Below are 13,288 nucleotides of genomic sequence, written 5' to 3'. Positions count from 1 at the left end.
CCCCTGCCTGCCGTCCCCCAGCGCTGGCTGCTGACCTCTGCCTGTGCCCACCCTCCTGGGGTGAAGGCCAGCACCCTGCCCGCCACCCAGCCTGGTTCTGCAGGCTGTGCTCCCGCCAACACCCCCGTTTACGGCAATCGCCAAGACGCTTTAGGCCACAGCCTGCGGACCCAGGAACGCTGAGGCTGGCGATTACCATCCTGCCCCACTGGACACACACGGGAAGCTGGGGGCGAGGCCAGGCTGGGGCCCAAGCCCATCACCAGCAGGTTAAAGCCCGCGTACACACACTGGGTCCCAGGCTTTTAATAGGGGGCTCGAGCAGGGAGTAGGCTGTCCACTGGCGGTGACTTGGAACAGAGGTGTCTGCAGCAGACCCTGCAAAGGCAGGGGATGGTGGGCAGCACAGCAGCTTGGGGGGGGTCTTGAGAAATGGGGGGAGAGCCCCCCAGCGTGAGAGTGCTCCCCACGGACAGGACAAGTACCAGAGCTTGTCCCCAGCCACCAGGCCTGCCGGAGCGGACTCGTTTCCTCGGTTTATTTAGCACAAAGTTGCAACAGCCCTGTGCTCTGTGCAGACAGTGACACTGTGCTGCCCCCTGGAGGCTTCCCAGCGAGGACAGCCCCCCCAGGCTCACTCCCCAGCCTCCCAGGCAGCCTGCACCCACGGGAGCTGGGTCCTCACTCCAGGCTGTCCCCCGCCCGGCTCCAGGCCCCATCTCCCTGTGGGAGCCAGCGGGAGGCACACACCCGCCTACTCCAGGGCCTTCACCAAGGCCTCGTTGGCCTCGATGCGGATTTGGATCTCGGCCCTCGTGGCCTCGTCCGCTGCCCCCGACAGCTCCGACTGTGCCTTCTCCAGGTTCGCCTTGGCCACCTGCAGGGGGTGGGTGGCAGGTGAGGGCTAAGTGGGGACCCCAGCCGGGCACCTGTTCCCTCCCTGCAGCCGAGGCATCGCTGGCCGCTCCCAGCCCGAGCTTCCCCTGGGACACTCACCCCCAGGTCCAGCATGTCCAGCGTGACAGCTTCCTCAGCCAGTAACTGCACCGAGGAGTCCGCGTTCACCGTGACGGACCCGCTGCTCACTGCGGAGGAGGCGGGGTGAGAGCTCCACTTCAGCCCCAGAGTCCCTGCCAGGCCAGGAGGGCAACCCCGCAGCGTGGCACCAAAGGCCCCAGCACACAAGACGACAGGGGGCCACCCAAGTGCATCCACTGCGGACTGGACGTGGGGACAGAGCCCCCTCCCTTCGCGCAGCAGCCGAACCAGGGTTAGGGGTGACCCGAAGCTGGGTCCCAGTGTGTGACCCAACGCTGTGAAAGGTGTTGTTAGAATCCAGGATCCTTCCTCCTCCAACGGGTCCCCACCAAGCCCACCCTCCGACGGTTACATCCGGAACCACAGTTAACCCGCTGTGAGGGGGCCTCTACGTCCCCAGCGCCCTTCCTCACGCTGCCCACTAACTCGAGGACCAGCCTGCGAGACGTGCATCCCGTCCCCAGCCCCTTCCCTCTGCCCTTCCACTCGACTGACCAAAGTATTTGGAGGTGGTGCCGTCCTCAGCGTGGACCACAACCAGCCCCGGACGCAGGACCTGCAGTGTCGGTACGTGGGCTGCCAGGATACCGAAGGCGCCCGTCTGCGTAGGAACGTCCACCTGCCGGACGTTGGCGCCGTTGAAGAACACCTAGGGAAAACAGGTGAAGAAAGAGTCGCTTCAGGCCAGTCCTTTGAGACCCAAAGAGTCCGTCTCCCCTGCAGTTAAACAGCCAGCGCGGGACTGAGAGCGGATGCGGCACGCAGAGGCAACGCCGCTGCGGCGGAGGCTTCGGGGGGGTCCTCGTGCAGCGCTGCGGCGCCTGCCTGTACTTGACGATGGACGCCAGCACCCCAGCCCTCGCGTAACGAGACACAGTTGAGACACAAGCAGCGAGCCGCCTGCGGGGGAGCGAAGAGAGGTGCCCGGGGCTCAGGATCTAAGCCACGCGAGGAAGGGCGCACGTCGAAACGGGGGGGGGGGGGGGGGGCTGACGGGCGGCGACCAGAGGCTTGGGGGCTCGGGTCCTGGACCACGCGGGGCCGGGGTCCGGAGGGGGGTCCCGCGCCCGGCGGACGGCCGGACCTGCGTGGGTGAGGCGAAGGTGAAGGACATCTGTCCCGGGCCCGCGGCGGGGGCCGGCGCGGCGGCGGCCTCGGCGTAGGCGCGGGCCTGGCGCGCGAGGCGGCCCAGCCCCGAGCGGCGGAGCAGCGCGGCGGGCAGCATGACGGCGGGCGGACGCGGAGCGGCGGCGGGCGGACCCCGGCGGGACGCGAGCGGCCTGGAGGGCGAGCAGGACGACGCGCGGGCGCTTCTGGGAGAAGGATGCCGACGCAGGCGCAGGCGCGAACTACGACTCCCGGCGCACTGCGCGCGACGTTGAGGACGCTGCCCCGCCTGGGCGCGCGGTTTGCTGGGGGTTGTAGTTTCTTTCCGGCGAGACCGCCCAGCCCCGGATCAGGTGCAGGGGTCGGTGACACTGCTCTGCACCGGGAGGGCCAGAAGCCTGAGCGGAGAGAGAGACACTTAATTCAAGCTTTTGGGGGCGCTCGTTGGAAGTCAGGCGTTGGGGAGACATCAGGGAAATATCAAGATTCCGGCTGTGGTTTGGGGTGATGGGGGCGTTGAACAGACACTCAACGTAATAAGTTACACAGGATGTTAGGAGATGACAAACACTTAAAAAAGCAGGGACTTCCCTGGTGGTCCAGTGGGTAAGACGCAGTGCTCCCAAGCAGGGGGCCTGGGGTTCCATCTCTGGTGGGGGAACTAGATCCTGCGTGCAAGCCGCAACTAAGAGTCTGCATGCTGCAACTGAGTCTGCTTGCCACAATGAAAACCCCGCATGCCGTAACTAAGACCCAGTGCAGCCAAAAGAAAGAAAGAAAGAAACAAATACGTAAATGTTTTTTAAAGTAAAAAAGCAGGGTAGGGGGGGCCTGATGGGGCAGGCTGTAACTGTAGGAGGTGCAGGCATCCCAGGCAGAGTGTCGAGCTGCCGCAACCGCCGGGCGATGTGGGACTCTCTTGGCTGCAACCCCAAGGGCGCCGGCAGAGGGCGCGCCGCGCCCGGAGATGGGCTCCCCGCAGCCCCGCCCGGCCCCCGCCCCCGCGCGCTGCTGACGCAGGGGCGCGTGCGCGGGCGGCTCGAGGCTCCGCTGACGTCACCGCGGCCCGCGCAGCCTCGCTCGCGGCGCTGACGTCACCGCCCCGCCCCCGCGCTCGGGCAGGTCGGCACCCCTGGTTAGGCCCCAGCCCCCACGTTGGGCTCCGGGGAAACGCGGAGAGCGGGCTGGGGCCAACTTCGGGAAAGGCCTTGGCTGAGGAGCGGACGGGTGCAGGGCGCAGGGGAGGGGTGTCACACCTGGGCCCGTGCCTGGGCAGGTGCCGTGGCCGAGCAAGGCTCCCACACCAGGGAGGCCCCGGGCCTGGCGCCCAGACCCCCGCCCGCTCTCTAGGCCGGCGCTGTGAGAGTCGGTCCTATGCGCCGGGCATCCTGGCCCCAGTCAGGTGTGTGCAGAGGAAGGCTCCACTCCCATTCCTCAGGGGTGCGCCCTGTGCACGGCCCGTCCCGGAGCCCTGGGTCCTACTGGAAAGGACTATTCTAATCCGCTCCTCAAGCCCATCTGTTGGGCTGGTCTCTACTGCCCACCGCAGGGTAGCCAAGGGGTCGGGGCACCACCTGTTACTCAGCTTCCAAACCTGGGCTTCTCCTGGAGCTCTCCATCGACAAGCTTCCTCCACCCGGCTTGGCCCCTTGCAGCTCCCGTTACTGGCCTCCCCGGCCCTCACCACGCTGCCTTGTCCGCACACAGCCACACGGACCATCTCATTCCCCTGCTGGGAACGCAGGCTGGCTCCCCCGGCTCCTCCAACACGTCCACCTTCAGCCCGCACACTTGGGGACCTCAGGGACTTTGCCCATGCAGTTGCCCCATGCCTGGAGCCAGCCTTCCCGGGGAATTGTCCACTCGACCGCCCCTTTTTCTCCTTTGGCAGTCACCCTTTCACCCACCGGACACGCACCTTCCCTCCTGTGTGCTGCCCTTGTGCTGTGCTCGGCGACCCAGCGGTGAATGAACTGCCCTTGGAGGTCACCGCAGTGGGGGCAGGGGTAAGCAGGGACACACCACGCAGGAACAAGTAACAGGCAAGACGTGGACGTGCCGGGCCTCGGAGAAAAACTAAGTGCAGCAGCGGTTGGGGACGTGGGGGTGGGAGTTGCTTTGTTAGGAAAGGGAGCCAAGAGGAGATGGAGGCTCTTCCACTGGGAAAGAGTTAAGGAAGCGCCGGAGAGAATGAGCTGCCCAGGCCTGGCACCTTCATGTGCAAAGGCCCTGAGGTTGGCTGGGCTTTCCACTTTCACTGCGGAAGAAGGGGGTGCCTTTGTGCTGGGCTGAACACAAGGCCAGGCAGGCTGGGATGGGACCCCGACCAGGCTGGTGGCAGGTTGGTGGCCTCAGCATCTAGAAGGATGGTGCACAACTGTCTGAGAAATAGGAGCTTCGGGGCTGACCAGGCATGGGCTTCCTGCGAGGGTAGGCCTGTTGTCACCGGACGCTAGGCAAGCCCTGGTGGCACTCAGAATATTGTGTTCCATTATCTTTGCTCGCCCTAACAAGACAACCCTGACCGTGTCACCCACGTAGGGGAAGAAAGACGGGACATGTGCCCCAGAGACTCCCAAACTGGGGACGCGATGAATAGGGAGTCTGTGCGCCCCACGACTCCGGGCTGCGGGGAGTCGTGCGCCCCGGGACCAACACCCCTTTGGTTCCCCCGTACCCTCGGGGTCCAGGGAAGGGTCGGGGAATCGTGCGGCAGGGGCCGGGGGCGGAGATTCAGCTGCGTCGGGAGAGGGCGGCTCCGCGTGGGGAGGGGGCGCCCAGGAGCGCAGGCTCCGCCCCCCGCCCCCGCCGGAAGGGCAGCGCGGAGCGAGCGAGACGCGGCGGCGAGCGCGGTGGGGGCGGCCGGCCGGCCGGGGACCGGGCGGCACCGGGCGGCACCGAGCGGGTCGGAGCGGGCTCGCCGCCAACGCGGTCACGTGTACGGCCCCTCCTCTCGCGCCTGCCTCCCCCGCGCGCCGAGCTCTCCATTCATAAATTCTCCGCCTGCTCCGCGGCTACCGGGCGCTGGAGCCAGACGGGAGCGTCGCGCCGCCGCCCGCCCGCCCGCCGCCCATGGGCCGCGCGCCCCGGCGCTGAGGTAGGCGCGCGGGCCTGGGGCTGCAGCGGGGCGGGCGGGGGGCAGGCCGAGGCCGCACGGCCCGCTCTGGCTGGAGACCATCGGCCCCCTGCCGCGAGGCGCCGAGGCCGGAGGCGGGGAGCGGAGGAGCTGGGGCCGCCGTGGGGGCCAGCCTGCGGGGCTCTGCACCCCGCTTCGGCGGCCGGAAGAGGGACCCTCGCCCACGCCGTCCTCCAGCCTCAGTTTCCCCCTGAGAGATTCGGCGAGGGCCACGGGGTGTCCGCCCCCTGGCTTAGCCTGGGCTGGAGATGTGCCCGAAGTCGCGTCTCTGCACCTCACCGCTTGCCGTCCCCGTCCCCGGGGCCCGTAGGGGACGCGGGGGTGGGCGCGGTGGCGAGCCCGATCGGGAGCCGGGGCCCGGCGGGACTTTAGCGGTGGCCCGTGCAACCTCCGCCCTAGGCTCCTGTCCCCGCCTGCCCCCTGGGTGTCCATCTCTCTTCCCTCTCGGCCTCCTGCCGTTTCTCCCGGTCTCCTGTCATCGTCCCTGTGCCTCTGCCCCCTCCCCCTCTAGCCTGAACTCATTTCCCGACCTACATAGAAGCGTCCCCTCCCCCCGAGGATGCAGAGGAGCCGCGGCCAGCCTCTGATCCCAAGTGCCGAGGACACCTGGCTTTTGTCATGACCCTCCTCTGCTATGGGCCTCAGTTTCCCCCGCTGTCCAGAAGGGTGAAAGTCCTAAAGGGTTGGGGGCGCTAGACCCTGTGCACAGGCTTCCCCTTTCCATCGGGGAAGGGCCGCGCGCCGTGCCCACTCAGGGCAGCTGGTCATCCCGGCCCCAGACCCGGGTCCCTGAGACGCCAGAGTGCGGCCACCGCTCCTTCCCGCAGGGAGGAGCCGCGCGCTGGGGCGGGCGGTCAGGTGCAGTGTTCAGGCCGTCGCTCTCCCGAGAGCTGAGACCCTCCCGGCCTCAGTGCCCCCGGCGCCAGGCAGACGTGGAGCCCGGCCGGCTCGGGCGGGGACGGGCTGCGGCGGGGGCGCGCGGGCGGCCGGGCACCGGCGGGCGGCGGCGGCAGCAGCCATCTTGCCGCCCGGGGCTGGCTCCAGCCGCCCCTGCAGGAGGCCTCCCTCCCCCGCGCCCCCTCCCCTCCCCAGTGCTCCCTGGCAACCCGCCCCCCCCCCCAGCTCGGCCTGCTCGCTAAGTCGCCATGGGAACCAGATTCTTGAGGGTTGGGAACAGATGCGCCGCCTTTGGCCTTTTCGCTCCCACTGGCACTGGGCGGAGGGGGGACCTGTACCTTCAGGAGGCGTGACCTGGGGGTCCCGCTGCTCAGCCCCTCTGCCCCCTCCCCGGGCTGCACAGCCCCAGGGATGGCCCGAGTCCCCGCTATTCCGGAACCGAGGCGGCCCCTCCCGCTCTGCTGATGGGGCGGGCAGGGCCCCTGGGGTCTGGCGGCAGTGAGCGGATGGCCTCAGTTTGCCCATTCCTCCCAGAGGCGCTTCCCCTTTCCTGGGCAGGGCTCCCGCCCCGCGCCACCTTGCCGGGCCGGCCCCACCGGCTGGGGAAGCTGTAGATACGTTCGCGCCTCCCCCTTTTGAGAGATGGGGATAGGGAAGTCTGATCTGAGCCGGGTAGGGGCTGGCTCCGGGCTCCCCCCGATCTCTCCGTGAGTCACCGCCCTGTGTGGGCCCCTGCTCCCGCTCCCGGGAGGGCGGGAGAAGGGACAGAAGAGCCGGAGCTGAGCAGGCCCTGCCCCCCCAGGCCCCTCCTCCTAGCCTCAACATGCAGCCCACGGCCACCATGGCCACGGCTGCCACCACCGCCGCCACTGTCGCCCTGACCACGACGTGGGACAACGCCACGGGCCGCCCCACCGTGAGTGAGGGGGTTGTGGGGGCGGGGAGGACGGGTGGGGCGGGGCCGCGAGGGTCCAGCCCCAGCGGCCCTGACCCCCCCCCCCCGCCCCCCACCGACTGACGCCGCCCCTCAGGAGGAGCCCGACCCGGTTCTGGACAACTACGTTCTGCTGGTGGTGGTGATGGCACTCTTCGTCGGGGGCACCCTCGTGGTGCTGTCCGGCGCGCTGCTGCTCTGCAGGCGCTGCTGGGAGGTCCACCGGCGCCTCCACAGGTGGGCAGCCCCCCCAACCCCGCAGGGGAGCCGGGGCAGGGCCGCGTGCGAGCCCGCGCCCGGAGCAGGTGCAGGCGCGCTGGGCCTGCTTCTGAGTGACAGTGCCCACGTGTCCGGGCAGGAGCCTAGGGGAAGGGGGTGGGTCCGACGGAGTGGGCTCCTGTGAGCTCCGGATGCCGCCGGTGGTCATAAGCCCTGCGGGGACCCCTGGCCCATTCTGCTCTCCTGCTGCCCCTCCCCAGAGCCACGGAGGAAGCAGAGAAGACCACCACCTCCTACCTGGACAACGGCGCCCACCCCGCCCAAGGTGAGGCGCCCTGCCGGCCCTCGGCCCCACCCGTCCGCCCTCCCTCCCGTGCGCCCCTCGGACGCCCCCTCGGGCCGCCTGACCGTCTGTGTCTGTCTGTCTCCCCCACCAGACTGGGCGCAGCTCGAGTCCGACTCATCTCTGTTTCCTTAAGCCCACGCGTAGGTGCTCCCAGGCGCGTGCTGCGTGAGTGCGCGTGTGAGCGGATGAGCGAGTGCTCGGCCACCCCGCCCCACCCGCCCCGTCCCGGGACTCAGTCGGGCCCTCCTCGCTCCCTTCCCTTCCCATCCGGCCCCCCGCTGCCCGCCGGCGCCAGGCGCGGCCCACCCCGGGCCCACCCTCTCTTGGCTCTCCTCGCAGACCCCGAGTTCAGGGGGGAGGACCCCGAGGGCCAGGACACCGAGACCGAGCGCTTCCTGTCCACCAGCTCCACCGGTCGCCGGGTGTCCTTCAATGAGGCGGCCCTGTTTGAGCAGAGCCGGAAGGCCCAGGACAAGGGTCGCAGGTAAGGAGGGCCCGGTGCGGGGGTCACCTGGGAGGTCACCGCACACACGGCCGGCCCCCGCCGGGCTCTCCCCCACACCCGGCGGGCAGGGTGACAGGGGGTCCGGAGAGGACAGTGGGGTGTGGGCAGGGGGACCCGGCTCGCCCAAGGTGACGGGCAGGCGCGCTGGGCGCAGGTACACCCTGACGGAGGGGGACTTCCACCACCTGAAGAATGCCCGCCTCACCCACCTGCACCTGCCACCCCTCAAGATCGTCACCATCCACGAGTGTGACTCAGGCGAGGCCAGTGCGACCGCCACACCCCACCCCACGGCCGCCCCCAAGGCCAGCCTCGCCATATTCCAGGTGAGCCTGGAGTTGCAGCCGGCCCGGAGCCCGGGGGCGGGGCTCCACCGGCACCCAGCAGGCACCACCTTTCCTGCCCTCTGGCCGCGCCCCTCACCTTGGGGTGGGAAGTGGGGCCTGGCCGGGTCCAGCGGGTGGTGGGTCCAGCACGCCCCACCCCCCACCCGTGCTCTTTGACCTGTCACTGCTTCCTCCCCCAACCCGGCTCTGTCCCACAGCCCCCGGGGAAGGCCCTCACCGGCCGCTCCGTGGGCCCCAGCTCCGCCCTGCCAGGTGACCCCTACAACTCGGCTGTGGGCCCTGCAGACTTCGAGATCAGCCCCTCAGCATCCAGCGACTCCGGGGAAGGCACCTCGGTGAGGCCCCGCTGCACTCCCACGAGCTCGGGAGGAAGAGGGGCAGGGGGCGCACAGGGCACACACATGGCGGGCTCGCCCCGCCGGGCGCAGTCCGGCAGCTGCAGAGAGTGTGGTCAGGACCCACCCCAGGCTGTGGGACAGACCCCCTCCCTCCGTGTCCAGGGCCGGGGGGACAGAGCTGGCCACACCTGGCTGAGCCCTGGGGAGCCTGTCAGGCCGGGTCTCAGCGGGGAGGAGGGCCCAGCCCCCAGGCTTCGCGTGGCCCCCACCCACCCCCAGCCCCCTGCTCGTCCTCTGCCCTCTGCGTGAGTGACATGGGGCCTTCGGGCAGCGGGGAGGGGTCTACAGGTCTGAGAGCATTCCTCTTTCCTCACAGTTGGACGCGGGGGCAAGGAGCTCCAAGCCGGGTGGGCCGGGGGCCACAGCAGGGCCTGGGGAGGCTGGCCCAGGCTCTGGGGCAGGTCCCGTCCTGCAGTTCTTCACCCGCCTGAGGCGCCACGCCAGCCTGGACGGGGCCAGCCCCTACTTCAAGGTCAAGAAATGGAAGCTGGAGCCCAGCCAGCGGGCATCCAGTCTGGACACGCGAGGTGAGCTGCGGCCCCTGGTGGGGAGCGAGGCCCCGGGCAGCCCCAGGAGGATGTGGAGGGGGCGGCTCTGCCCCCTTGGAGGGTCCCTAGTGCCCGCCCTGTGTGGGCAGGCATCACCTGCTTGCCAGCGGGCCTCCCACCCAAGGTCAGAGCTGGTAAGGAGAAGGACCCAGGGCTGCAAGCGGTGCTCCAGTAAAGCCAGGGGTTGTCAGGCTAGCGTGGACGTCGATGAGCTTTCCCTGTGAGTCGCCAGGCGGCATGCTTCTGGCTGTGTGGTCAGGCTGTCTGCTGTGGTGATGTGAAAGCAGCCCTAGCTGGTGTGTAAAAGAGTACGGCTGTGCACCAATAAAACTTTATGTACAAACACAGGGGGTGGGCCTTCCATCTTGCAGACCCCTGGTCGTGGGGCCCTGGATATAGAGCTTCCAAACCTCAACTTGAGGACCGTGCGTGGGGGGTGGGGCGGCAGCGCCACCTGCTGCGACCGTCCCTGCTCACGGGAGCTCAGCGGGGCCGGGCTGCTGGGGCGCCTGGTGCCCTGCGCCAGAGAGGCGGGGCGCACGGACAAGCCTGTCTCCGGGCTGGGAGACCAGGGAAGGTGCGTGGCCAGTGACAGTGCGAGTCCCCTTGCGGGGGCCTGGCTCTGGCTGCCATGGGACGGGCGGTGAGTTCTGGCTGAAGTGCTCCTAACCCTGGAGGGGACGGGACGGGAGGGCTCATCCTGCTGCCCCAGCGGGAGCCCAGACAGAGCCTGTGATTCTGGAGGTGACTTCAGGCAGACGCAGGCACAGGAGTGCCCAGAACCTGTTTGTGGGTGACTGTCATCTCCACCCTTGAGGCGTTCCCACCGAGGCCTCCCTCGTGGGAGGGTCCTGGCCCAGAACCAGCAGGCCCACTGGCGGGGCTGGAGCTGACAGGAGAGGGTGTCACCTCTCCCCCATCACCTGTCCCTCACTCTCCCCCACCTCTGGCCCTCTGGGCTCCAGCCGGGCCGCGTCTGTTACCGGTGTCCGGGGCACGTCCTTGCTCTGACCACACCTGCCTGCCAGGGTCAGTGCCGTCCAGGGCCAGTGTCGGGGCCTCTGCACCTCCACTCCCTCCTGCCGTGGCTGCCGGGCGTTTGGTCCTGGCCTTTCTGCCCTTGGTGCCTTGGTTTCCCCATGTGTATACCTGTCCCAGGCCGGTGTCTGCTGGCGCGGGGCGGGGGGTGAGAAGGGGGGCCTGGGGCTGGGTGGGGCCCAGGCAGGCTGCCATGCCTCCCACTGTGCAGGCTCCCCCAAGCGACACCACTTCCAGCGGCAGCGGGCAGCCAGCGAGAGCATGGAGCAGGAGGGGGACGCCCCCCACGTGGACTTCATCCAGTACATCGCCAGCACTGGTGACGCCGTGGCCTTCCCGAGCCCCCGCCCCTTTCTGGCCAGCCCCGCCAGCCCGCCCCCCACTCTCGGCAGGTATTTTTCAGTAGATAGAGGTGCTAGGGGTGGACCCGCGGGCCCCTGCCCCACCCCATCCCCCATAGGTGGCCCTCCGGACAGGCGGCCGTGGCCCTCTGGCTCCAGCATCCCTCCTGGCGGCTGCCTCGCTGGGGCCACCTCTCCAGCACGGACCGAAGGAGGGAAGCGGGGAGACTGGGTAAGGGCAGAGCGGCAGGCAGGGCCCCGGACAAAGGCCCCGGGGTCCCCGAGACAGGATGCCTGCTCAGGCAGGGCTACTGTGGGTGTGTGTCGCTGCTTCCGCGTGGAGCCTGAGGGGTTCCGCTGTGGCCCCAGGGTCCCTCCCCCCTGCCCTTGCTCCTGGGGGCTGGATGACTGCTAACGGCCAGGACCACTTCTGCCAGCGGCACCCCCTTCCTCGGCCCACGGGCGGCGCTGCAGGAGCTCTGGGCCCAAGTCTGAGGAATAGGAAACTGGATCCAGGGAGCAGGGCAGGCTTCCTACACTCGGCACTTCCTGGGCTGCACAGTTAGCACTTCCTTTGTGTGTCTTTGTTCTGGGGGGCTGAAGCGGCACTCCCAGAGTCACCCAGGCATAGGGGCTGAGCTGGACCTCACTTGGTCCAGTTCATCCCCAGCCACCCCTTGGTACACGAAGCTCTTAGGAAGAAGGCATCTCTCAAAAAGAGTCTTAACTCTTTCTGTGCGAGGGACCAGCTCCCTGCAGTGCCAGCGGATGCTCTCCTCACATTTTGTAAGAGAGGCCCTGGTTGAACGGCCGCTGACAGGGCGGCTCCAGGTTTACCCAAAAAGCATCCAGTGCAGAGCTGACCGGCAGCATTCAGAACACCACCCTCCACGGGGCCTGGCCAAGCCTGGGGGGGTTCCCACCCGTGCCCACCCTCCCGGACCCAGAGGCAAGGTGGCCGGGGAGGGGAGGCGGGGGGCCGTGCAGCCTCCTGACGTCTGCGGCCTGGTTTGCAGGCTAGACGCAGCCGAGGAGGTGGGCGCCGCGGGAGGAGCGAGCCCCGAGTCCCCCCCGGAGCACGGCGTCAACGCGGGGCCTGAGCAGCAGCCAGACTCGGACGGTGAGCGAGACGTGGGGCCGGAGCAGGCCCAGACCACCTACCGCGACATCTGGAGCCTGCGCGCCTCGCTCGAGTTGCACGCGGCCACCGCCTCGGACCACAGCAGCAGCGGCAACGACCGCGACTCGGTGCGCAGCGGCGACAGCTCGGGCTCGGGCTCCGGGGGCGCCGCACCTGCCTTCCCGCCGCCCTCGCCGCCACCCACACCGCGGACGGCGGACGGCGAGGCGGGCGGGCCGCGCAAGCTGCTGCAGATGGACAGCGGCTACGCCAGCATCGAGGGCCGCGGCGCGGGCGACGACGGGCCCCCCAGCGCGCCCGAGAAGCGCTCCTCCTTCACGAGCGCGGGCCGCGAGGCCACCGTGGGCGTCAGCTTCGAGGGGCCCGCGCCGGAGGCGCCCGCCCGGCCCCGCAGCCCGCGCGCCTGGCCTCGCCGCGCCCCGCGCCGCGACTACAGCATCGACGAGAAGACGGACGCGCTGTTCCACGAGTTCCTGCGCCACGACCCGCACTTCGACGACGCCCCGCCCGCCGCCGCCCGCCACCGCGCGCGCGCGCACCCACACGCGCGCAAGCAGTGGCAGCAGCGCGGCCGGCAGCACAGCGACCCCGGCGCGCGCGCGGCGCCCCCCGCGGCCCCGCCCGGCGCCCCCCGCCCCGCGCGCGCGCCCCTGCGTCGCGGAGACAGCGTCGACTGCCCGCCCGACGGCCGCGCGGGCGACGAGCCGGCCGCGCCCGCCATCCCCGTCATCGAGGAGGAGCCCGGCGGCGGCGGCGGCGGCGGCTGCCCCAGCTCCGGCCTGTGCGCCGGGCCCCCGGGCGCGCTGCTGGACAAGCTGGCGGCCAGCCTCGACGACAGGCTCTTCCCGCCGCACCCGGCCCAGCCCGGCGCCGCGGCCCCCGCGCTGGCCGCGGCCGCGCCCACGTCCCCCGACCACAGTCCGGCCTAGGCCTGCGCCCCGCGCCCACCGCGACAGCTGAGTCGGCGCCGGCGGGTCCTCGGCGCCGGGCGCACCGGGGGCGCGCCGGCCGGCCGCTGGGGCCGCGGGCCTCGAGCACGCGCACGGGGCCGCAGCCGCCCCGCGGTGCACGCGCAGTCCCCGCCGGGCACCCCGCCGGGCGACTAAGGGGAGCGCGGCGGCCTCGTACCTGCAGGGCCCCGAGGACCGCAATCAACGGCCCTCGGCCTCCGGTGGCGCCCTCGGGGTGGTGACCAGGGCCGTCGAGCGCGCCGCGCCTCGGGCGCCTGACGGCGGGAAGCGCACGCGCGGGGGCTTGCGGCCAGGCGGGGCGAAGGGGGCCGCCGGCGGGAGC

General features: G+C 70.1%; 2 protein-coding genes across 5 annotated transcripts; one reads left to right on the top strand and one right to left on the bottom strand.

Annotated features, from left to right (window-relative positions):
- Positions 1-524: 524 nt before the first annotated feature.
- On the bottom strand, positions 525-2,470 carry ATP5F1D (ATP synthase F1 subunit delta). The gene is made up of 4 exons (XM_057710488.1): positions 2,123-2,470; positions 1,534-1,687; positions 997-1,085; positions 525-877 (listed from the first exon to the last, which is right to left on the bottom strand). Exons 1-4 carry the CDS (start codon positions 2,261-2,263, stop codon positions 755-757), a joined length of 507 nt encoding a protein of 168 aa, XP_057566471.1. The 5' UTR covers positions 2,264-2,470; the 3' UTR covers positions 525-754.
- A 1,254-nt stretch (positions 2,471-3,724) lies between these two features.
- Positions 3,725-12,965, top strand: CBARP (CACN subunit beta associated regulatory protein). Of its 4 annotated transcripts, none has more exons than XM_057710474.1 (10): positions 3,725-5,242; positions 6,981-7,094; positions 7,210-7,349; positions 7,592-7,656; positions 8,017-8,161; positions 8,337-8,508; positions 8,727-8,864; positions 9,244-9,454; positions 10,725-10,905; positions 11,871-12,965. In XM_057710474.1, exons 2-10 carry the CDS (start codon positions 7,002-7,004, stop codon positions 12,922-12,924), a joined length of 2,199 nt encoding a protein of 732 aa, XP_057566457.1. In that variant the 5' UTR covers positions 3,725-5,242; positions 6,981-7,001; the 3' UTR covers positions 12,925-12,965. The 4 variants fall into 4 exon arrangements, with proteins under 4 accessions (XP_057566457.1, XP_057566460.1, XP_057566458.1 ...); XM_057710475.1 differs by lacking the exon at positions 3,725-5,242 and adding an exon at positions 5,276-6,885; XM_057710477.1 differs by lacking the exon at positions 3,725-5,242 and having other exon boundaries at positions 5,271-7,094; positions 8,413-8,508; positions 8,768-8,864.
- The last annotated feature ends 323 nt before the right edge of the window (positions 12,966-13,288 follow it).

Source organism: Hippopotamus amphibius, chromosome 15 (genome assembly GCF_030028045.1).
Source record: "Hippopotamus amphibius kiboko isolate mHipAmp2 chromosome 15, mHipAmp2.hap2, whole genome shotgun sequence".
NCBI lineage: Eukaryota > Metazoa > Chordata > Mammalia > Artiodactyla > Hippopotamidae > Hippopotamus > Hippopotamus amphibius.
This window is presented reverse-complemented; position numbering and strand designations above follow the sequence as displayed.